The 24,218-nt window shown below is 42.6% G+C and overlaps 1 protein-coding gene across 1 annotated transcript; it reads left to right on the top strand.

The window, feature by feature from the left end:
* The first annotated feature begins 455 nt into the window (after window positions 1-455).
* Window positions 456-22,924, top strand: tlcd4a (TLC domain containing 4a). Its single transcript, XM_080020347.1, has 7 exons — window positions 456-792; window positions 6,433-6,602; window positions 11,672-11,761; window positions 12,769-12,827; window positions 14,021-14,115; window positions 18,249-18,322; window positions 19,253-22,924. Exons 2-7 carry the CDS (start codon window positions 6,448-6,450, stop codon window positions 19,569-19,571), a joined length of 792 nt encoding a protein of 263 aa, XP_079876473.1. The 5' UTR covers window positions 456-792; window positions 6,433-6,447; the 3' UTR covers window positions 19,572-22,924.
* Window positions 22,925-24,218: the final 1,294 nt, after the last annotated feature.

Raw genomic sequence — 24,218 nt, forward strand, 5'->3', positions numbered from 1 at the left:
ATTTTCTTTTTTTTTTTTCTTTTTACATTTATTGCATGTTCTGTATTTGCTGAAAGTCACTGACAACTGGAGTCGAATTCCTTGCAGGTTGTGACCACGCGTGTGGGCCAATAAATCCCTTGCAGATTTCTGTGTTTTTGGGTTTTTTTTTTTTTTTTTTTGGTGTGGCCCGTGTCCTATTCAGCATGAATACCAGGGCTATAAATAGGCGCGAGTGTGCGTGTGTGCGTGCGTGCGTGTGTGTGTGTGTGTGTGTGTGCGTGCGTGTGCGTGCGTCTTTAAGGATCCAACAGTAATTCGATCTCTATAGGAAAGGGGCCAAGTGTGAGAAACGAAAGCGAGAGGGAGGTGGAGGGAGGGAGAGCGCACCCTACAATAACCCCCCCCCCCATCGCCACCAGTTCCATGTTGGAGGAGCGTCCGTCTCGCTGCGCGCTCCACACGCACTCACACACACACGCACGCACACACACACACACACGCACACACACTCACAACATGCGTGTTTCGACTCGGGTACGGTTAACACGCACGGCCGCGCCGCATTCCACCCCGTCAACAACAACAACAACAACAACAACAACAACAACAACACCACCGACGACGACGACGAGAGCGCCATCAAAACCGAAACCACCACGCGTGTTCCGACGCGGCGGGCCGTCCGCGCGTCAAAATGAGCCCCGCGGCACCGAGGCTTCTTCGCCGCTCGACGGGAACCGCGTCGCCGACAGGGAGCCCCCTACGACCGGTCGAGTGAGCGCCGGCCGCCACCCCCATGCGCGGTACGAGGTGAGTCCATCTTGCACGGTCACGGTGCGCGTTTGTTTTTTTTTTTGTGTGTGTTTTCGGTTGGGTTTTTTTTTTTTTACGTTCCGCACAAATCCCAGCGACAAGACGACGCGACGCGGGCTGCGGGTCTTATATTCACGGGGTGGCCATTGCGTGTCCTTCTCCGATGAACATGTGTATGTATGTGTATATATTTAGTTTGGTTTATTTTTGGGACTCATGCTGCCCAAATGCGAAACGCGAGCCGAGCATCCACGCTCGGTTCCGTGCGCAGGCCGTCAGCACCGTTTCTGCGGGCGGACAGAGTCCCGAGGTGCGCAGGCGCACAACGACATATAGGCAAATGTCATTGTTAAAATAAAAATAATAATAATAATAATAATAATAATAATAATAATAATAGCTACGACATGTATTTGTTACAAAAATAAAACTAATGTTCACAACAACATATAGGCGAATGTCATTGTTTAAAAAAAATAATAAATAATAATAGCTACGACATGTATTTGTTACAAAAATAAAAAATAAAACTAATGTTCACAACGGCATATAGGCGAATGTCATTGTTAAAAAAAAAGAATGATAGCTACAACATATAAATACGACAACTTATACCTGCTGGTTAAAAAATAACATATACCTGGTAAAAAAAAATGCAACATACTGTATGTGCCTGTTGAAAAATGAAAATACCAGATATTGCCAACCAACATACTAACAGCGTATGCCTGTTTCATTGCAAATAAATGGTGCTTTTCGCTTGACGGGGCGTGCGTTCACGAAGTACGAATCAGTCCGAATGCTGGAAGTCATACACTTTTATCGTTGTCAGAAATGACTTTTTTTTTTTACTTGTCCATGACCTCAATTCAGTATGCATTCAACAATAAGCCAGTCTGATTGCACAAGGCTCAATTGAGCAACATGGTGGAATACACTCATGTGCAGCGGGTCTGATCTTGTTCACTCTTCAACACAAGGTCCCTGATGTTGTGGTGAGGATGGGCGGCGGCGGAGGGGGTTACTTTCTAGTTTCTGAGCTTTTTTTTTTTTTTAAGTTTGCAAATGGGTTCTTCCTGTGTTTTGCGCTCAACCTCATTCGACCCCCTCCCCCCACCCACCCACCCACCGCCTCTAAAAAAACACACCGCTGTATCAGTTCAGTCGCCGTCGGTTCGGTTTTCTTAGAAGTGGCCCTTTTGCGACAGTGGCATCGGCTCAGTCCCGACCCCCCGAGCAGCGCATGAAACTACTTACTCCCACTAATGCGCTGTAGATGCAAGACAAGTGAAAGGATATAGCTCCATGGAATAACCAACAGAAATTACTTTTGGGCGGGTAAAAATAGACAACAAATGGCCCCTTGGCTACAGTTTTTAAGTGTATCCTCGACAGGCCAAGACGGTTATAAAGTCATGTCACCGAAGCCAGTACTCTTGGAATTTAGAATCCATTGAGGAAAAGGAAGTGTGTCTGTGTGTGTGTGTGTGTGTGTGTGTGTGTGTGTGTGTGTGTGTGTGTGTGTGTGTGTGTGTGTGTGTGTGTGTGTGTGTGTGTGTGTGTGTGTGATGTATCTGGACAGGAACATGATGCTGGCTGTTAATGCATATGAGATGTAAATGTGTGCTTCAAATGTAACTGTGGGGCTCTGCTCGCTTTCAAACTGAGGGCTGGCAAAGTAAAATCAGACCATATGCAAATGAACCAGTGAAAGACAGACAGACACACACACACACACACACACACCCACACACACACGCCACCCACACTCACAGTGAGGGGCAGTGTACTGGTCAAGCCCCTCGGATGAGCCGCACTCCCCATTGGTCCACAACCAGGCCTGCAGCTGCTAATTTTGGAGCTTTGTTTTGTTTTTAGCCAAAGGTCACTTTTCTATTTAAAATCCAAATACAGATGATCCCGATGGCCTTCGAAGGCTAAAAGGAGCTCCTGGCCACGATAAGAATACTTCAGTATATCACTATTTCTTCCATGCCTGCTTTGGAAAACAAATGATTTAGCCCGTCATTGTCATTGAAGCGCCTTCTCTGCTGTTTAAGGGTTCACGCGGTGTGATAAACAGGGTGGGTTGTTCTCCTCAGCTTTAATGGTCGCAAATTACTTGTTGTACATGGTGACTTGTGGATTTCATAGCCCCATTTGAAGGCCGGCTTTGTAATCGATCAGTAACTATTTATTGGCCCTCTTGCGTTTAATGAATGTAGGGGTTCCATTGAAACTTGACAGTTAACATAATGACCAGATCAAAAACCATCTGTCTTGTTTGTTTTGTTAAAACGACAGCGATTGAACGACTAAATTGTATTATAATGTGTGACACGAATGACGTGATATCCGAACACCAAATTCAAAGTTGATAGATGTCAAATTCCAACAATCGATCAAAATCTGTTTGAAGGCAGTGACGCAAACAGAGTGGAAGGAATGATCGGAGCATTCCTTGTTTCAACCGAACCGAACACATAGCCTCAGGTTATTCAGGTTTTGTCTGATTTGACTGATACACCCACCACCGGACATTTCCCCTTTATCCTGCTGACAATCAAAGTTCCTGTGAAGGAAGACGGTGCGTTAGAATTTTTTGTTGCTGCATAAATGCATAGGTGTTTGCTATACTGTATGTCCAAAGATCAGCTTTAAGGGGGGCGTGCGGTGTAGGGCACTGAGCAGTTATTTCCAGTCATTACGATAAGAAATTTGCAGCTGCATCGAAATATTTCTCTGGTAAGTTGTAGCAACCCACTCTCATTATCTGATTTTTAAATGTGTTTTTTGTATCGTATGTATTTGTTTGTTTTTGTATATCAACCGTCATACTTCATCGTCATGGCTGTATTTGTCATTTTTTATATGAAAATATGATGCGCCTCTGTTGTATTTATGAGAAGTATCTGCCGGTAGTAGTTTTCTTCCTCAAGACGAATCACTATAAACTTGTGGCAGAAACGCCACAGCTTCACAGTATCCACGAGTAGTATTACTTTTGTCGTCAAGTTAAGTGACACTTGAAAGTGTTAAATTAACACTTATTAATTGGTCTCTGGACAGATTTTCCTTCGATTTACAGCCAGCATCTCTCTCTCTGCTCAGTCGCGTTCCATTCCAGTTCCTGTTGATAGATGTTTAGTCTAGGTTGTGGTTGTCGATAGAGGTTTTGCCTCGGCTTCCCCATTGTCTGCTTTCGCTGGATAATTGTTTTATTCATTTGTAGTTCCTGGTCAGTCCAAATATAAATTTGATTAATAAGTGGTCAGACACCCAAACAGATATATGTCACAGATAGAAGTTAGGTACAAGGCCGACTGCTATCATGCACCTAACTACGGTTTGACTTCTTCTGGTTAAAGCTTGTGAGAGACAGTTCGGTTAAACATTGACCTGCCCGCTCTGAGCAGGTGTGGTCCGACACAACGATATCTATCAGCAAACGCAAGTAAACACAAGCTGCCGTACCTGTGTAGCTCAGCTGCCAAAGAAGGGCGGCGCGCCCCAAGGGGATTTTATGTTTACCTGCGATACACTTTGGCGTCAAGAGGAACGTGGGTGCGTACAGTAGTATACTCCAAATGGCTGTATTGTTGGGGCATCAAGAGAAACTTGGGTACGTAGGATGTTTGAAATGACTGCAGTGTTGGGGCATCAAGATAAGCTTGGGTACGGAGTATGCTTCAAACGGCGGTGCTGTTGGTGCGTCAAGAGAAACTGGCGTAGGTTATTATGCTTCATATTGCGGTGTTGTTGGGGCATCAAGAGAGATTGCCATGTGTTATATGCTTCAAATTGCGGTGTTGTCGGGGCGTCAAGAGAAACCTGGTTATGTACTGTAGTATGCTTCAAGTGGCAGGATTGTTTGGACATCAAGAGAAACTGGGGTATGTTCTATACCACTAATGGTGGTGTTGTTGGGGCGTCAAGAGAAACTGGCCTATGTTATATGCTTTAAATGGCGGTGTTGTTAGGGCATCAAACGAAACTGGCGTAAGTTACATGCTTCAAATGGCGGTGTTGTTGGGGCGTCAAGAAAACTGCCCGGTGTTACAGTATATGCTTCAAACGGCGGTGCTGTTGGTGCCTCAAGAGAAACTGGTATATGTTCTATGCTTTAAATGGCGGTGTTGTTAGGGCGTCAAGAGAAACTGCCCGGTGTTATATGCCTCAAATGTCAGTGTTGTTGGGGCGTCAAGAGAAACAGCCCGGTGTTATATGCTTCAAATTTCAGTGTTGTTGGGGCGTCAAGAGGAACTTGGTTACATATTGTAGTATGCTTTAAGTGGCTGTATTGTTGGGCATCAAGGGAAACTGGGGGTATGTTGTATGCTTCAAATGGTGGTGTTGTTAGGGCGTCAAGAGAAACTGCCCGGTGTTATATGCTTCAAATGTCAGTGTCGTTGGGCTGTCAAGAGAAACTTGGTTACGTATTGTAGTATACTTCAAGTGGCTGTATTGTTGGGGCATCAAGAGAAACTGAGGTATGTTCTATGCCACTAATGGTGGTGTTGTTGGGGCGTCAAGAGAAACTGTTCTATGTTATATGCTTCAAACGGCGGTGTTGTTGGTGCATCAAGAGAAACTGCCCAGTGTTATATGCTTCAGACGGTGGTGCTGTTGGTGCATCAAGAGAAACTGGGGTATGTTCTATGTTTTGAATGGCGGTGTTGGCACCGTGCTCCAGCGGGTTATCTCCCAAATAGGAGCCTTTCTGTGTGAAGTTTGCATGTTCTCCCCGTGTTCACATGGGGTTTCCTCCACCTCACGTCAGTAAGGACCCCCACTAAAAAACATGCACCCATCATCGTCTGACCAGCGATGGACATTTATCACCCGGTCCCCGGGCGCGTCCACGTATGCTGCCCACTGCCCCTGGCTGTGCCCCCGGAGGAAGGACAAGCCAGGATGGGTGAAATGCAGAGGATCCATTTCACCGGCCACCATCAAGCATGTGCGTGTGTGTGTGTGTGTGCAAGCATGTGATGTAGTGTGGTGTGTTGCGTGACGAATAAAGACTGTTTCTTTCTTTCTTTCTTTTCTGTTAGGGCATCAAAAGAAACTGGCGTAGGTTATATGCTTCAAATGGTGGTGTTGTTGGGGCGTCAAGAGAAACTGCCCGGTGTTATATGCTTCAAATGTCAGTGTTGTTGGGGCGTCAAGAGAAACTGGCCGGTGTTATATGCTTCAAATTTCAGTGTTGTTGGGGCGTCAAGAGGAACTTGGTTACATATTGTAGTATGCTTCAAGTGGCTGTATTGTTGGGGCATCAAGGGAAACTGGGGGTATGTTGTATGCTTCAAATGGCGGTGTTGTTAGGGCGTCAAGAGAAACTGCCCGATGTTATATGCTTCAAATGTCAGTGTTGTTGGGACGTCAAGAGAAACTTGGTTACGTATTGTAGTATGCTTCAAGTGGCTGTATTGTTGGGGCATCAAGAGAAACTGAGGTATGTTGTTTGCTTCAAATGGCGGTGTTGTTAGGGCGTCACGAGAAACTGCCCGATGTATATGCTTCAAATGTCGGCGTTGTTGGGGCGTCAAGAGAAACTGGGGTATGTTGTGTGCCGTTATCTTGTATTTCTGACTTTGCGCTTGTTTTTGCTCTCCATCTCTCCCTTTCCTCCCGCAGTGACGTTGGGCGGCCATGGACCCGTTCAGCCAGCTGATCCTCGCCATCTCGGTGACCAGTTTCCTCTCCTTCCAGTGGCTCTTCCACAGAGTGAGCCCCTGGGTGTCCACTCGCATTAGCCCCAGCTTCCTCTGCCTCAGCGACAAGCAGAAAGTGGAATGGAACTCCAGGTGGGCTTTTGGTTGTCTCACCCCGTGTGTAATTTTGTTGTATTTTTCCATGTGTATGGGTCTGAGAGAGAGAAACAGGTGCCGGTTTGAGTCCTGCCATGTCTCTTTATTTGGTTTTTAGCTTTTTCTTTTATTCTTTGTTTCTTTTATGTATTTGATGCCTTATGAATTGACTATGTGTACGAAATATGCAATTCAAAAAACGTACATAATATATAGACTTACTCAACGATTAAATATTTAACTTTCCAATGCACTAATCTTTTGCTGCTTTATAGTTGACTTTTCCTTTTCAAGACAAGCTTCTCTTCCAGATAAGTTGCCACTGCAGTTGTAGTTGGTTATTGCTTGATTTCAGAAGCAAATCTAGTTCACCACTTAATATAACTGGATCCTTCTTGTCGTTTTTCAAGCCTCAAGCCTCTCTGTTTGTTCGTCTTAAAAAATGGCATTGTTGGACTTTTCCCTGCACTTCCATTACAGCAGCTCTAACCGGGCCGGTTGTCAACACTGCACGCTACAAATTCAGTGCTTTATACTATTGCCGCTGGTCTGCAATAACCTAATTTTAGTGCATGAGAGCACAACGTCTTTTTCCTTTCTTCACTGACCTTATAAAAAAAGCTTTGAGTGCCAGTCTATGATGCATCAGTACACCTGAATTAAAAACGACACGGCGGCTGCTGGGTCAAAAATGTGCTTCACAGCGCCAGAGACTTCAGTTCAATCTTTGATTTAAGGACCTTTCACTGCGTGGAGTTTGCTTGCTCCTTGTGAGTGCGATTTATGTGTGATGACTCGGCACTACAGCCAGACGCCTCCAAAAAATGATAATATATAATAGTGTTACCCTTAACTGCATTACAGTATTGCAGTGCAACCCGGAAAACGGTGGGACAAACATTCAGAACTATGAATTTCATCCATGGATTAAATTCCACTATTTCTATTCCAATATTGGAAATCTTTATTGGATTAATTGTGATTCTGACGTGTCTGTACTGTCTGTACCGGGCATCGCCCTGCCCCCAGAAAGCGCCCAGAACGCTGGGACAAGCTTCCAGCCGACACAATGCTGCAAAGGAATAAGTGGTTCTACAAAACAAATGAATTGTAAATAACTCTCACACTGGAAGTTATGAATGAACTATCTTCTTTCACGCTATTATGCAGCAACTGCAAAAGAGAGAGGGAGAGAAAAAAGGACGGACTATATATTGTCCAATTAAATCTCCTTCTTTGCTGACTGTAATTTCAATATAGTGCGTTGACGTTATCGCACCGGTTGGAAAGTCTTTATCAGTCCAGATATGTTTTCTCACTTCATAATGGTTGTATGTGTGTGAAAATCCCATTGCCACAGATAGGTTCTTATTGACTTCTTATCTCGCTAAATTAATCACTACGTATGTAGTGTTTGGTGTTCTTTTTCAATTTGCCATGCACTTTGCACTATGTATCGTCAGTTCCTTACCAGTGTTTGGGTGTTTCATATCACCAGATAGAGCAACCCGTCCCAGCAATGATAAAAGGGCTGAACTCCATTTGTTTTAACACAAAGCGCTCACTGCGCCTAATAATTGTCGCTGTACAGTTCAATCTATTGATATTTTCTCATAGAATTTTGAAGGCAATGCGGTATTTGCCTATTTTGAATGCAAAAGTAGAGAGTGTGTTTGTGCACATAGGCAGTGTGGAAGGAGGAATAGGCTAAGGAAGATTTATTTCCAATTCCAATTGCAATCGGTGGTCCAGCTCTATTTTCATATTTGTGATTCAAGCATTGTGCGAAACCGATGACCAAATTAACATTTGTGATTAAACTGCTGTTTTGGAAAAGCTGTGCCAAAGACTGCACTATTGACGGCCGTACTGTCAAAGCGCTCGCATGCCAGATGGACTGAGTTCCTCAAATGGTCTCGCTGCGCCTTCTGGTCTCCTCCAATGCCAAGTACGTTCTGGATTTCTTCACTGTCTCCTCGACCGATTGCCAAGAAGTGTTTGGGTGGCCTGTCGTCCTGCCCCGGCCCTCCGGCCACATCTCAGCTCTTAGTCTAATTGGTCTGAATCTGTCTTCCGCGCTGACAGCCGATCGATTGATTCGCTGCGGGCTCTACCTAAAAAGTCGTCGGTTTCTTTTATCGGATACTGAAGAAGAAAAGTATTCCCTGTTAGGAAAGACTCCTGCGCTCGGTGGCAGGGCTGGGTGATACTCAGGGCTGTCGCGATCATGACATTTTACGACAATTTTTGAAAATTAGTTGTCATCTTAATCATTGCAGTTAACCTTTCTCGATTGTCTCTTTTGTTCATTTTATGCCACAATCCCGGTATAAGCTTACAGTATCACGCTCGGACCCTGCCTGTAATTATATCCCCCTCGAAGGCGTAATTTTGTGCTGGCGCCTGGGAAGGCCCCCGGGCTGCCTTTGTGGAAAAGCAGTTGCAATGCTTTATCTGTCCACCGGAGGGGGGGGGGGCAGTGGTTCGAAACGTAATGCAACTCGAGTATACGGTATATTCCTGTGTTTATTTAATGAAAAATATACATGTTTTGGAACAGAACATATGTTCGGTACATCTAATACAATCAATATATACATATCTCATTTTAAAGGACGAATCGTTTGAAAGAATGAATGAATCCGTGTTCTTTTTTTTTATTTCTAGATGTATCTAATTGAATGAAACTAAGGAAAACACTGTGCGTAACCGTGTGTAACAGGTGTTATAATTTTCCTAAAATAAATGTGAAATATTGCAACAAATTTAATCACAGTACTTAATCTTATCGCTAAACTCGTCATATCGTGCGTTTTCGCGCCGCAGGAATTTTTTTTTAGCGTTCTGAGGACTTTTTGGAAGAACCTTGTGTCAGCACTGCAGGCACTACTGCAGGGACGATCGTAGTTCTTAGAGCTTCGTTTTGAGCAACTCATTCAGCTCCTGCTCCAGCACAAGGACTGAACCTTCAGTGATGTGGTGGTGATGGAACAAATAATAAAATAAAAATAGTATTGTCTATGTATTTATTTAATTTTACGAAGTGAATTGAATAAAACAGAAAATCTCAGAGCGAGTGAGCTCATGCTTTACAAGAGTGGGAACAAAGTTTTAAATTATATCTGGTAAATATAATATTAGTGAAGATTCAGTGACTAGATGGATTATTTCTGTGTGTGTGTGTGTGTGTGTGTGTGTGTGTGTGTGTGTGTGTGTGTGTGTGTGTGTGTGTGTGTGTGTGTGTGTGTGTGTGTGTGTGTGTGTGTGTGTGTGTGTGTGTGTGTGTGTGTAAAAAATAATAGAGTGCCATTCTCATCTGGTTTAATACTGTGCTTGTATAAATTAAACACAAAACTTTCAGAAAATCATTTCTCTGTGATGATTGAATGACCTTGAGACAATGAATGACATAAAAACAACAAGAAATAGCAGGGTAAGCATTAAGGTGATAATGTACATAATAGCAGTGTAAGGGTTAGAAGATAAGGTAATTCATGTATTTGAGTTACCATTTGTCCTCAAATATAAAAAGTTACTCAAAACAAAAAACCCGGACCTCTAATAAATGTCGTGTGGTCAAAAAAAACAACGGCCTAAACTCTACCTCAGATTTAGACCAGGGTTTGGGCAGTCCAAGGATGAACTACTGATGCCTGTTACACAGCATGTGTACAGTATGCCGGTTAAGCATAATGTACATTTCCGCTGCTTTACTGTAAATTGATAAATTCATGAATGCAATCATGCTATACAACACTTTGATGTCTTCAACTCATTGTGTGAGAGGTGAACCTAACTCTGAGAATTGGAGCGGGTTTTTTTTGTCCTCCACTGTGCCGTAAGTTATTATTACTTATTACTCCTAATCTATGGTAATACTTATTTGAAGTATATTATTAGTATCTATCGAATCCCTGTTGCTTTTCATAACGACAACTAATACAAACACACAAGTGTAATTGACTACTGTGCATTATGACAAATGATTGTATGAGAACATTTTTATCTGTATTGCTGCATCACCCTTTATTGTTTATCACATGTTTTACCTATTGCTTCCTACTTTCTGTTTTTTTATATTTTTTTTATAATCATTTATATAATCATTCCAGTCTACAACCTTTACACAAGGATACGGCACTTGTCTCTAATTGCCGCAGTACACATTTATGAGTGACTATGAAGGCCTAGAAGGCCTTGGGCCATCTCTTTGTTTACACTTAACGGCCGGTCATTGTGTCACCCAACAGGTCTGTCAGCCCTAACCCTAATCCATACATATGCAAACACAGACCCAACGACCAAAATCTCTATACTCCATCGGAGCAATCCACCCCTTTCTCACAGGTGAAAATTCCTCTCTATAGAGGGGAAATCAAATATATTTATTTAATAGCTGGCAACTAATCTGTGAAGTAAGCCATGGAGTTTGAACTGTATCAACAGCAAAATAAACTTGAGTGTTCAGGAGGGCCTACATACTGTTCAGTCTCTTTAACGTTTGCTGGAATTTGGCTGCAATTCGCCTGTCAGCCGACTGGAAGAGGCCACTTCGAGTGGCTCCTACTGTATAATAGCTCATATAAAAAGCTCAAACATAGAAACTCAGGTAGACAGTTAATTTTCCTTGACCCATCTGATGGAAATGCAACTAGTTCACATCTTATTAGTTGCAATGATTCTAACATTGGCTTACATTGGCTTACATTGGCTACAACATTGGTGATTAGGTAATAATTGTGACAGATCTAGTGATGTTGAATATCAAATATCATTCTATATTTTTGACGCATACCACAATATCGATCACTTGACCATATTTTGGTGATGAGTAGCGGTGCTCTGAGATATTTACACCCAAGGAATATCTCTGAAACAATCATTCTTGCGTCGCATCACAATGCCGATATTATTGATATATGGTCCACCCCTACTCCAAGGTTGTTTTCTTGAAGAAGATTACAGTAATATTCTACTTTTGGCTCCTTTTTTTGTTTGTTTGTTTTTTAATTCCCTTGATAATCACCACTGTCTTATTCCGTGTCCGTCTCTGGTTTCTCTTCCAGAACAGTGTCGACGTTTCACGCGCTGCTGGTCGGACTCTTCTGCCTCTACATCTTGCTCTTTGACGAAGCGGTCAATGAAGACCCAGTGTGGTGAGAGCTCACCTCTCAATCATTCACATTAAGCTGTATTATATTGCACACATAAGGGTTTTGTATAAATGTCAGGATCACAATTGTGTTTCCCTTTGCATTTATTTTTATAACTATCCAGTTGTGTCCAAATCACAAAATAAGGATGCATATTTTGGAACAAAATCTTCTGATGCTGACATTTTTAGAAGTTGGTTGCAGTATAATCAAATCAAACCACTTTTATTTCTCACATACTTTGCTTGGGGAATGGAGAATCCTTTATTTGATGGAATTTAGAGGGAGCCCCATTGGGCATAAATACATCTTACCAAACACACACATAACATAATTGATTCGACAGCTCTGTGTTTTTCAAATCTATTTTCAGAAAAGCCCTGTGGCACAATACTTGAATTACCATACAATTACATACAAGGCCATTTTCAGCTTACTTAAAGGATGGGTTGGCTATTTTTAAACTCAGGATTTATTAAAATGTGGCTTTCCGTCATTTATCATAGCTGTTCATAAACGCAACCTCGCTGAACGCTTTCCTATTGAGAAAATTACCACTGCTGCAGCTTCTCACTGTGCTTCAATGCAGTCCAATGGGGCAAACGATTAAGCCTCCTTTTAAATGAGGGTAAACTCCTATTATCGTCCCATGTGTATTTATTTTATTGTTAATTATAAAAATAAATGATATGATATATTAATAATATATGAATATATATTTATATAGATAATATCACATTTTATTTAAAACGTATTTTTGCAATTGCCACAGTTCATTGAAGGCATAACATTGGCTACACTAGGAAGTGGCGCAACTTCCAGTTTCTAGTCTCGCACATTCGCGCAGATGTGGCTGTCGTATTTGATGGGGGCGCGTGCTTCGTAGGGAGCGACCGGTTCAAAGGAGAGAGCCCGGGCGTCCTCGTCCTTCCTCTGACTCGACTGGGCCGCGCTCTCTGTTTCGCTTGATCCTCAACGCTGCGACGCTGTCGTGCTCTTTGTGTCGACAGGGGCGATCCCACACTTGTGAAGATCAACGTCGCCATCACAACAGGCTACCTCATATCTGGTGAGACGAACCAAAAAGCCGAGGCCGCGTCGCTCTTGCGAGACCAGCAATAAAACTATTCCCGAGCGAGTTGATACACGTACGCAGAGATAGTGAAATAAGGAATTGAAATATGAAAGTGCACTGCGTGTACTATATGGGCCATTTAGTTGCATTGTTTTTGTGTTTTTAGTGTTTTTTTCCTGTGCTTGGGTAATTAATAAATGAATTAAAGATGGCTGTTATGGCAATGAATGCACTTAAGCTTAAGCTTATCTTTATGTGAAATGGCCAAACACACAACTCCATCACTACGTTCCCTCACTACTCTTTCTATTGTCACGTTTAAGATGATTGCAATTCATATTTCTTTCAGAAAATATGAGATACTACATTGTTACGGGATCGTTGGGGTACATTTCCGCAACAGCCTCTTTGTCCAGGCGCGTTGCGGTAATGCACTTTTTTGAAAGAAGAAAAGCGCAGAAAAAACACTGAAATGCCGTTGTCGTGAAAGAACAACTAAGTGGGCCATATAATAGGCGTTGTGTAATTTCAAATTTCAATGAATTACTTCACACTCTCTGAATATGTGTATCAACTCGTTTGGGACAAGTTTTATGTTGGTTTCGTGAGAATGACCCAGCCATGTTCCATCATGGAGGTGAGATGCACAGAGAGAAATAATAATAATAATAATAATAATAATAATAATAATAATAATAATAATAATTATAATTATAATAATAATAACAATAATGATTGTCTCTAGTCGGGGTGAGAGTAAGAAAACGATTCTTAGCGAGTCTCTCTTGAACAACGATACTGAATCGATGCCCAAAAATCCACAATTGAACTTTTATAATTCCTTTTTTTTTTTTTTTTTTTTTTTGGACATTTTGGCTGCTTTTCAAACCTTTTTTCAATCAGCGCAGCACGACGTAAAGGATAAATGGAGCAGCAGGACAACGACGAGTGCTTGAATTGTGCTAGGCTAAATTTGAGTAGAGTATAACTAAAGAAATGTGATATGTTGCAGAATATGTGTTTGTAAATTTAGCCTGTCTCTTTCATTACCTGAAGTCGTCAAGTAATTGTGTTAGCATGCTTATTAGGAGCGAGACCAATCTCAGGATGGTTTCTGTTATACAACGTTTTATACAAGCCCACTGTAACGTGTCATCCCTCTCTGTTTTTCTTCTCTCCCCACCCAGATCTTCTGCTTATATTTTACTATTGGAAGGCGATAGGCGACAAGTTTTTTGTAGTTCACCATCTGGCAGCATTGTATGCTTACTACTATGTACTGGTGAGTTCCCTATTGTCCATTAGCAGAACGCGCAGGCAAGATGGGAAGGAGACGACCAAGGGTGAACAGCCGAGTCCTGACAAGCTGGGTGTTTGCACGGCGGTCTCGCCGAGGCCTCGGGTGGCGCCGCCCCAAAATGGCTGGAAAAGGGCGACCCGCCTCGGTCAGCCGCGGGAGGTTAGAGAGGCGAGTCTCTTAGCCGCCGCCGCCGCCGCCGGAATACTCCATGTATTACGCCTACCGCGTTGGAATGTACCCGCAGGGAAAACTCCGGAGACATTGCTCTTGATTTAGCTTCGGGCGGGTAACTCGTAAAAAAAAAACAACAACAAAAAAAAAAAAGACTTTTTAAAAGCTGCCTCCGTGAGGAAGGTTGGGGGATGAATTCCCTCAAAACCGGTTAAGCGTGGCCGCTAGTATGTTAAAGCGCTATCTAGCTGGCGGCTCAGCATGCTTCCGAAACAATATTGTTTGAAAGCATCTTAACCCAGCAGCGAATGTGCTTGCCCGCTGAGTGTCAAAAGTCTGTAGTCGACGTCCAGCGTGTGTTGCGATCACCCTCAAGCCATAAGCCTCGTCGTGTGGACAAAAACCGAGACCCGAGGGCAGGGCGCGGCCGCTCTCACCCCCGCTTGGTGACGGTGGCTCAGCTCCTGCCTGGGCCGGTCTGGGTTCCACCTCGGGTTTCGGGGGGCTCAACCCTCGGCCCTCCTTCCGGCTCCGCCACCTTCCCAGCCCAGCTTCGATGGATCTGGCCGCTGTTCGCCCTTGGTTCCGGGCGGCGGGGCCTCACCCCTCCAGGTCACCGGGTTCTGTTGTGAAACATGACACGGAAATGAATGACAATGGTATTTTTTGCATGGAATGCTCTACGATGGTAATTGACAATGCCCCACCCGCCCTCACCCCCACCCATATCCCCCTCCCCCCCCCCATCCCGTTGTTGTCCCCCTTGTTCAAGTGTTGTGTCAACATAAACTAAAAGCTGAACCTTCCTAAAGCTTTCAAGCTGAGCTGAATGCCCAAAAGCTGCAGTCGCTGTGTGCATGCCAAGAGCTGCTTAGATCCCTGAGGGGGTGGGGTTTGTTATGGTGCATGCCAAGAGAATGACTTTTAACGTTCCTTAACTACTTAACCGACGAACTGCCTCCTGTATATGTCTTGTGCCATAGCCCAAATCTGCCTGCTCTCTCTCTCTCTCTATATCACTCTCACTCACTCTCTCTCTCTTTCTCTCTCGTTCTCTCTCTCTCTTTCCACGTGCTATCTGCATTCTGTTTGGGTCGCGGATCCAGACAGAGCCTTTTACTGCCCTTTACGTTCCAAGGATACTATGGGTGATGCCCTTTTTTAACATAGAAAGCAGAGGCGGTTTCCCCCCTGCCATTGATATAATATTGATATACATGACTTACTAATTGGTGGCACTTCCACTAATTTGAGCATGCCAGGCTCATTGGTACATCAATGATGAAGAATCTATTTAATGATCCCGCCACTGGGTTAAGCTGAAAAGCTGCAAAGCGCACCAGGAATATTTTTTGTGAATAGGTTTTTAATCCTGTCCCCGCGGGAGGGGGGGCTCCTTTCCTTGTTTCCCCTCCACTCCGTTTCCTTCTGTCTCGCTGTCCCATTGCAATTGAAATGGGGACAAAGCGTGTCCTTTCGGGTTCACACAGTAATTAAAATCCCCGGAACGGTGTCATACGTACAGCACATTTAAGCGAAAATGCCGCAAAATGCGGCGGCGGAAAGCGAAGTAGGCCATACTGTCACTGGACACTCTTCAGCGTCTAATCAGACCAGACCAAACCGAAACCGAGCTCACGTCGGACAAAGATGTTCCCAGTTTTACATCAAATAGCTCAAAGACCAGAACTTTCTTGGCTACTCTTTTGCTACCCAATTGATGACTTATTTTAATGACGTTTTCCCTCTTTATTTTTTTGTTATGTACTCGGTTTCTTTTTGTCAGGTGTTGTCAAAAGGCCTTCTTGTTAGTTAGTGTTTTAAGTGTGTGATCACATTTTACTAGATTTATTTAACTCAGTGCACATTAGCGATTTCTATCTCAATATAGTCCTTTTATTTATTTGTTTTATTTATCATTTGAATGTCTTATTCTTTGGTAAACAAATATACACCTACCACAGGGATGGCCACAGTTTTTTTTCGCCGCTGTGTGACAATTAAATGCATGCTCTGACTTTCGGTGTTGTCAGTGTGGCTTTCTTTTTCGCTTTCGACCGTGGTGAAATCTTTTATTTGATTTATTTTTTTATTTTTCTATTCTTTCTCTTAATATTGTTGTCTGTCTCTCTGTATGTCCTCTGCTAATACGACTTAAAACATTAATAATCCCCCTCTCTTTCAAAACAGCAAAAAAAAACAAAAAAAAAACGCTTCATGCAAAAAATGACCAAAACTTCCTGTAACTTGGGTTTGGGTTATGTGGTTCATGCAAAAACTACCAAATCCGAGTAAGTTTGGGTTTTATTTTTAGGGAACCGGAGCAGGGGTCAGTTTGTAAATTTGGGTGGGGGGGGGGGGTTGGAATCCCGAATCCCTCACTCCTGTCTTGTCTGCTGTTATTGCTGTTATGCCCAGTCACAGTATGGACTTACCAGTACCTAGAGGTACCAGCATGCTCATGCTACATGGAAAGGTCAAATCATTAAACCTGCGTATAGCCACCAAGACCAACCTTGTCTGTGTACCCATAGTAAGTATGTTTTCGGATGTTATCGTGACCCCCTTTTATTTTAGTCCGGGAAGGTAAGTCACCCTCCAAAAGCTTGTGTGTGTGTGTGTGTATATACAGTATATGTCTGAGTAAATGTATGTGTATATGTGTGTGTATGTATGTATATATATATATATGTATATGTATATGTGTGTATATGTATATATGTATATATATATATATATATAAAACAGTGATCAGAACAAGGCCGGGTTTCCCAGTGTAATGGTGGATTCAACATAATGGGGGAAAATGTTACAATTCTTGAAGTTGGGACGTGAACTGAAAATAGTTTTTGACAGTGGTTCTCCTCAAAGGCCACTGTTAGTTCATTGGCAGCTTTTCCATTTTAAAATGTCCATGTCATACTGGTCTATAAACTCTGCTTCGTCACTGCCAGAGGTGGGAAAACGACCACTTTTAAGATGTTATATTGATTGATTGCTCATCTTTTTTTTTTTTTTTTATCTCGTTTGAAAAACAATAGCCTTTCCCCCCTGTTCTATATAGTTAATCAAATACAGCCTTTAACATCAATTGAGTTCAAATTCCCCAAATGTGATCACACACATAAAAAAAAAAAAAAAAGGGGAACCATGCCTGGGTCTTTGAAAAGCAACATCTATGGAATTAGAACGTCCTTCGTAGTTTGCATGGCTATTTATCGCTCCTCCATTTAGTGGCTGGCTGGTTGTGTAATTTAAGGCCTGTTATGTGTTATTTACCATCAAATGTGTTTAATGCCTTTAATTATGTGATGTATTGTCTGCTGTCGTTTTGATGGGATCATCCCATATAAAAGCTTCAGTTTGCAATACCAGTTATCCGTTGTAATTGTTTCCTCATGAGCAAATGCTTTTAATATCTAATGCCTCCAATTCACCATTTAATTTCACAAAAGACTATTTTTTTTAAGTATTTGTATTTTGAGTAAAGTATTAGTCATCCTAATTGGGGTCATGATTCATATAATTTAAAGAGAAATGGTATAATCCGAAACACTTGACAATGACAACAGAGTCCAAATCAGCAGCTCTATTTTTCACCAGGGTGCGAGCTATTTTTAGCAGCAGCTCAACTCAACCAGCCCCGCTCCCCCTACAGCCATCCTTTAATCTTGGGCACCTCGGGGGAAAATGGGGGAACGTCAAAATGGGATGTCTCCGCGAGGTCTGCAAAACAAAGAGAAAATGTCTCCTTCCGTTCCGCGTTTGAGACGTTTCAACCTTGGGTGTGATTGGTTTTGTGCTCTGCGGTGCAGAGTCGGAGCAAAGGGTCGACGTTGGTTTTGCACCTTCGTCTGACCCGGGCGACTCAGTCGTGTGTCTTTTGTCCCTCTCCCCTTTTTTTTTTTTTTTGTCGTCTCCTTGTTATAACCTTGTCCTTCCAGGGTCAAGGGACGTTGCCTTATTTCGCCAACTTCCGACTGCTCGCTGAGTTCTCCACCCCGTGTGTGAATCAGCGGTATGTGCTATAGCTGCCACATTGGTTCCTCATATTCATGCTCACAGTGCGGGGTTCAGAGCCAGTTAGTGAGCTGTACTGATGTCACAAGCTGTATTAATCTTTTAAACAATCTTAACAGCCACAGTGGCAAGAGAGAAGCAGCAGGTAACGCAGTAATGTTTAATTTAATACATCTTATCGCACGGCTCTGCTGAATACTCAATTATGATTGCTCAATAGCTGCACTCAGCGGTCGGTTATTCCTGAATAATGACCATTGTCATGGGCATCAACCTCTCTGCCTGGATTTACATCCCCTGAATCACCCCACCTACATGCCAATGCTAAAAGGCGACATCTTGTGACGCTGCTTAGAAATTACAATATAATAAATCCTAAAAAGTCCAATGTCCAATTTCACATTGATTACAATAAATAGGTGAGTCATATGTAGGCAGAAGGGTTTATTTTAAGGGCGAATAGTTTGCTACGTTGTTGAGTGTTAGGTTGTTGTGGACTATTTTTCTTAGTGGAAGCTAATTGTAAAATAATTTAAAATCAATACTCATTGTATTCCCATTTAGTAAGCAACCGTGTAATAGGCGGGTTAATGTGCAGTCAGCTGTTCATTACCACAACTAGCGCCCTTCATAGTGATGTTAGGGGTTATTTTGCGATAATGACTGGGTGGCTGCACATTATCCCTTACATAGTTTGAAGTAAAAGCTTTGACACATTTCCATCTCATACATTTCTTTGAGTGGCCGTCAATGAGCAAATTATTACAAGAGGCTGTTTAAATTCTAATATTGTCCCTGTGGGGCGCCAAATACAGTAAATAACATGTAGCCTATTTATATTCCTTAGTCTCCCCAGGTTGGCCTTATTTAATTCAACCTTGACCTTCATCCTTCTTGAACCCGTCCTTGACTATGTCTTGTCTTTCAGCTGGTTCTTTGAGGTATTAGGTTACCCCAAGTCCTCTCGACCAAATATGGCCAACGGCGTCGCCATGGCGGCAGTCTTCTTCCTGGTCCGCATCGCCGTCATGCCCGTCTACTACAGCCGAATGTACTCCATCTACGGCACCGAGGACTTCTACCTGGTCCCCTGGGGCGGCCGCTTCGCCTGGATCTGCTCCAGCATCTGCCTGGACATCATGAACATCATGTGGATGCACAAGATCGCCCGCGGCTGCTACAGGGTGCTGCGCTCGGGACATCCGAAAAAGGCCGCCTCGCCCCAGGAGAACGGGAAGACGGATTAACGGCGCGGGGCCGTCCAGCCATGACTAAGCGCTCCCAGACAGTCGGGCGGAGTTCCGCTCTTGGCGCCGTGTCGGGGCAGCGACTTTGACCTTTTTTTCTCCCCGGCAAGATGACTGCAACGGCGGCGTGAGACATCCTCCGTTAAGGAGGAGGTCGAAACATGAGCGAACAAGTTCTCGCGGATGTGGAAGTAGCGAACTGGCACAGGAGCCGGTGGCACCGACACAGTGGCCAAACTGTGAGCCACGGAATGACGTCTTTCCAATACTGCGTGTGGAATGCTAATTGTGATGTTTGTTTGGGGGGGCGTGTTGGACGGGAGGTCTTATATATTTGCTACTCAAGGTAAAGAGAACATCCGGGACGATAAACGGATCTCCCAAACGAGTCGAGGTTTACCATTCTTTTATATTTTTCACAAGAGAATGCAACAGACCTTTTTTTTTTTTTTTTTTTTTTCTTTGCCTAATATTTTCCGCTGCCTGAATCGCCAGAGTGTGATTAAGAGAAGACACGTTTAAATGCATACGCGTTGTGAAAGTCTCGACCGTGAGTATCCCGTTATTTGTAAAATAGAAATAGAAAAAGAAAAAACAAAAGGCTGTCGACTCCTGTTCCAGAGGAGCTCCTGGACAAGGCAGGAGGCTGGCATCGAGAAGGATGGATCCCTGTTCATTACTTTTGTCCGTACGGGCGTCCCAAAGCGTAGACGGTTGCCGAAGATTGTTTTTAAATCATTGGAAGACGGAGGTGCCGAGGCGAATGTCTAAAACCCCAAATTACCAAATAGGAATCTGAATGTCAATTGAACTGAGGTACTAAGGTAACGTGTGTCTACATGTATTATACAACCTATCTGATGTTCTATCTGATCGTCTATTAAGTATCTAATACCTCTACTAGGATGTAGCGTTATGACATCTATGCTCCGGGGGTAAAACCATGACCGCTGACTAAACCTAAAATTGTCTTCACTGTATTCTTGCACCGCAGCAATTTCCACATCCAAATGTTTTGCAAGACATTACGTCTTTTTTAAATCTGAAATCTGTATCCTCTCGCTGTCCTTGAGTTTTTACGTTTCGGAGGGACGGGGTGTTTTCGTTTATGGCGAATGTCGGCCTACGACTTCCCTTTTTTGGGCGCACACTGGTACCTTGTAACTTTATCTGAAATATCCAACTGGCTGCTGCTGAAAATGTTCATGAATGTTGAAGGGATCAAGGATCTGGCCGGCAAATCCATTCTCACCGTGCGTTTTAACGTTGCCGACTTTCCCTCAAGATTTTAATTTCGTATTCAATTATATTAAAGTGAGCGAACCTTCTTTTCTACAGTGTTCTGAAATGGAGCCAGGCAGATTGATTCAAATCTTTTTCCACATCCAGTGTGAACACCTATCCAAACTGTGGATATTGAGGTAAAAGCGAGAGACTCGTCCTTTCTGATCTCCAACGGCCGACTTCCGAGGTTAAAGATTTGAGAACAAGGCGGAGTTTTTTTGTGCCAACGATTTGCCTGTTTTGGGAGAGAACAAGCCAAGTAACGTGATCATTTGACAACAAAAAAAAAAAATGTTAGACGGATAATAACCATCTTTGCTAAAGTCAAGTGTACTCCTCACAACGTTGAGCAAATTGATCGTCTACTTGTTTTTGTTTTTGTTTTTTTTGAATGGATTGTAATCGTATACATTTGAAATGGTTTGTCGAACAGAAAATGGGGAACTCAACTCATCAAGTTTGGCCTTGACACTTGAGCTTATTTGCCTTCGATTACAAATGTTTTTTGTTACATCGACACTCCTTGCAATACTGAAAATAAGTGCTGTTTTCAGAGCTCTGTATTTGTTTTGTTGTTTTCCATTTTGTCTGCCTGTCTTAGGATTTGGTTGTAGGCCTTTCAAAGGTACGACACTTGAGTTGTTTGCTGAAGTAGGACTTTTTAAATATTTATAATTCCAAGGCCTAAAAAAGACTTCAAATGTTGTGGATTAAAGATGTGCTCGTATTTTAGTTATTCTGACTTTGTGCTGTTGACAGCTCTATGTGACAATGTTCTTTTTTTGTTTTGTTTTGTACACAACAGTGCCAACCTCCAACCGTTAAGTAGTTCATAAAGTAAATCGATAAATTAAGTACGTTACCGGCTGGAGCTACTTACCTGAGGAAAGACCCCAGTTTGAAAGAAAAACGAACAATGTTTGGAATAGATTGGAACATGTCAACAAGTGAATGGTAATGAATGACTGAATGTCGAGAAGTGAATGAGATGACAGGCTTTTATCTGGTGATCAGGCTTCATATTGGATCTCTTTCCGGCCGCTGTTCCGTCAAAAAGCAAAAGAAAACCCTGGTGGAATGTGAGGACAGCGGGGAACTCCAGCAGTGGTTCTGTATGCAAGGTTCTGCATGGATCCTGGTCTTCATGCACCCGCTGTAACTGCATGTGGCATTGCATGGGGATATCACTGTAATCGGAATAACGTATACATTTGCAAGCTGTATGTTGTTTGGTTTAGTTTTCTTTCCTCCCGAATACATGTACATAATGTCTGACTTAAGCGTTTTCATGGACTGTGCCACCAAATGTAATCCACAGACGATGAAAACCGTAAAAAAGAGGGGGAATGTGATGTTGAGCATAATAACTAGCACAGAAATAACCAGTAATGGAAATTATACTTGAATCCTACAGTTCTAATAATTTGGAAAGTGGAAAAAAATATATATATTTTTTAAATTATTTATATATATATATATATATATAAATAATTTAAAAATAAATATTTTTTTAATTATTTATATTTATATATAATTGTTAGAGAGAGAGAGAGAGAGAGAGAGAGAGAGAGAGAGAGAGAGACTCGTGGCTTCTGCTCTGAATGTGTTGTGGAAGGGAAACTCACGATTGGATTTTTAAATACATTTGAAAGTATTGCATGAAGGCAGCCTGTATTCAGCTACATTGGGAATCTCATATGTATGAAATCTATATTTTGTGATATGACAAACTGACACGTCTTACAAACAGCTATTAAATATAAGATCACTTCGGTTGTCCTGATTTTACTCACAACGTGTTTATTTGCCTCAATAAAGCAGCATTTACAGAATAAACATAATGAGAACTGGCAGTTTTATAGTCAGCGTATACGTACACAAGGATATAATACATTATGTGTTTCCTGCAACGACACAACAAATGAGGAAATAAGACTATCAAGTGGATTTATAGCACAGATAAGGATTTGTATTTTGTTTGTTCGATTTAACAGGTCCATGTAAGGCGTTGCTTATGTACACGGAAATTGTTGTTTTTCAAAATAAAATGAAAAATACAGCCCTTGAAATGTCAACGTTTCAGTGTTTCTTTAACAATAACTGAAATACTGTTGTAATGCGTGTGTGTTTTCTTTAATAGAACCTTGTTTTGATTAATGGAGATGAAGATGTGAGCACCAAGTCAGGGAGAGAGTGAAATATCAGAAACGGTGCAAACTGATCTAACAAAGTGGCCGGTGGTCTGTCCACGTACTTTTGGCTTGTCAGACCAGTCCAGCCTGTTAAACTGGAATCCCAAGAAATGTGGAGGCCAGCAACTGTCCACAACACCATCCTGCTGCGTCTTTAAGTCAACCAATTGTCTCACATCCACAGAAAGTACTACAGTATATTGTAGGAGCCGCCACCAGAGGGACTTATTGTTCCATGTTCAAACTGGAGCTGAGTGATATGCTGCAGAGAATCTATGAGATCGTCTTATATTTGCTGAAGCCCAGGCCTGGGAGGCCTTGGGTTGTTAAAACAATTGAATGATAACATTCATTCATAATGACGCATTGGCATGGAGGCAGACCCGGTGCAAGAGGAAAATTCCTGGCCGGCCTTGGGCGGGGATCTTTTGTTCTTGTTTTTGCTTTTGCAGGGCTTTCTCTTTTGTTTTTGTTTCATTCAATAATGTAAAAACGGAGTAAAATAAATACATCTAAAATATTGCTCCCCCTGCAGGGAGGGCCAAACTCCCTGGAGGGGGAGTTTCATGTAACAGTTAACGTTCATGCTGGCACCTACAGACACCTCAATGAAACAGACCCACATTTAATGTCACTGGGTTGAACTGTGTTCATTTACCCTTCCATGGCATGTTAAAATGTCTGCCAGAAAAACACCACCAAGCTCCGGCCTGTTGGTGCGGGAGCCCACCGCAATGCAGGTTGACCCCGTCATGGCGGCCCGGATCATCGACTACCTACTGACAGGCCACAGGTAGGTCCATCTGCAGGGCAGCCAGTAAGATGTGGTACACCCTTAATGCAACCTAATATACTTCCTTTGTATTGCCCTCACCTCTCTGAAAGCAAGATTTCCATTTTAATTGCCCATTGTGCTCAGTCAGCATGAACACACTGCTTCAGGAATCAAATGTATAGGCACTCGAAGAGTAGCCAGGCTGAATAATCTGTGAATTCACAGCTAGAACAGTAAGCAATAGGTCATCCTCTGATTTAATTTCAGCTAGCATTGACATACCTGAATGATGGACTTTGACCTTGAAGACAATGATTCATGTTATCACCAAACCTTGCTATGTGTAATCAGATAAAGGCTTTTATTTTATTTTTTATTTTTTCTGTTGACACCGCA

The sequence above is a fragment of the Zeus faber genome, assembly GCF_960531495.2.
Source record: "Zeus faber genome assembly, chromosome: 19".
In the NCBI taxonomy this organism is placed as follows: Eukaryota; Metazoa; Chordata; class Actinopteri; order Zeiformes; family Zeidae; genus Zeus; species Zeus faber.

Bases quoted from the DNA above. Each gene is read 5' to 3' on its own strand.
- tlcd4a (XM_080020347.1), top strand. From the start codon at position 6,448: ATGGACCCGTTCAGCCAGCTGATCCTCGCCATCTCGGTGACCAGTTTC. The intron at 12,828-14,020 runs GTGAGACGAACC...CTCCCCACCCAG, and splicing joins AACAGGCTACCTCATATCTG to ATCTTCTGCTTATATTTTAC. The intron at 18,323-19,252 runs GTATGTGCTATA...CTTGTCTTTCAG, and splicing joins ACCCCGTGTGTGAATCAGCG to CTGGTTCTTTGAGGTATTAG.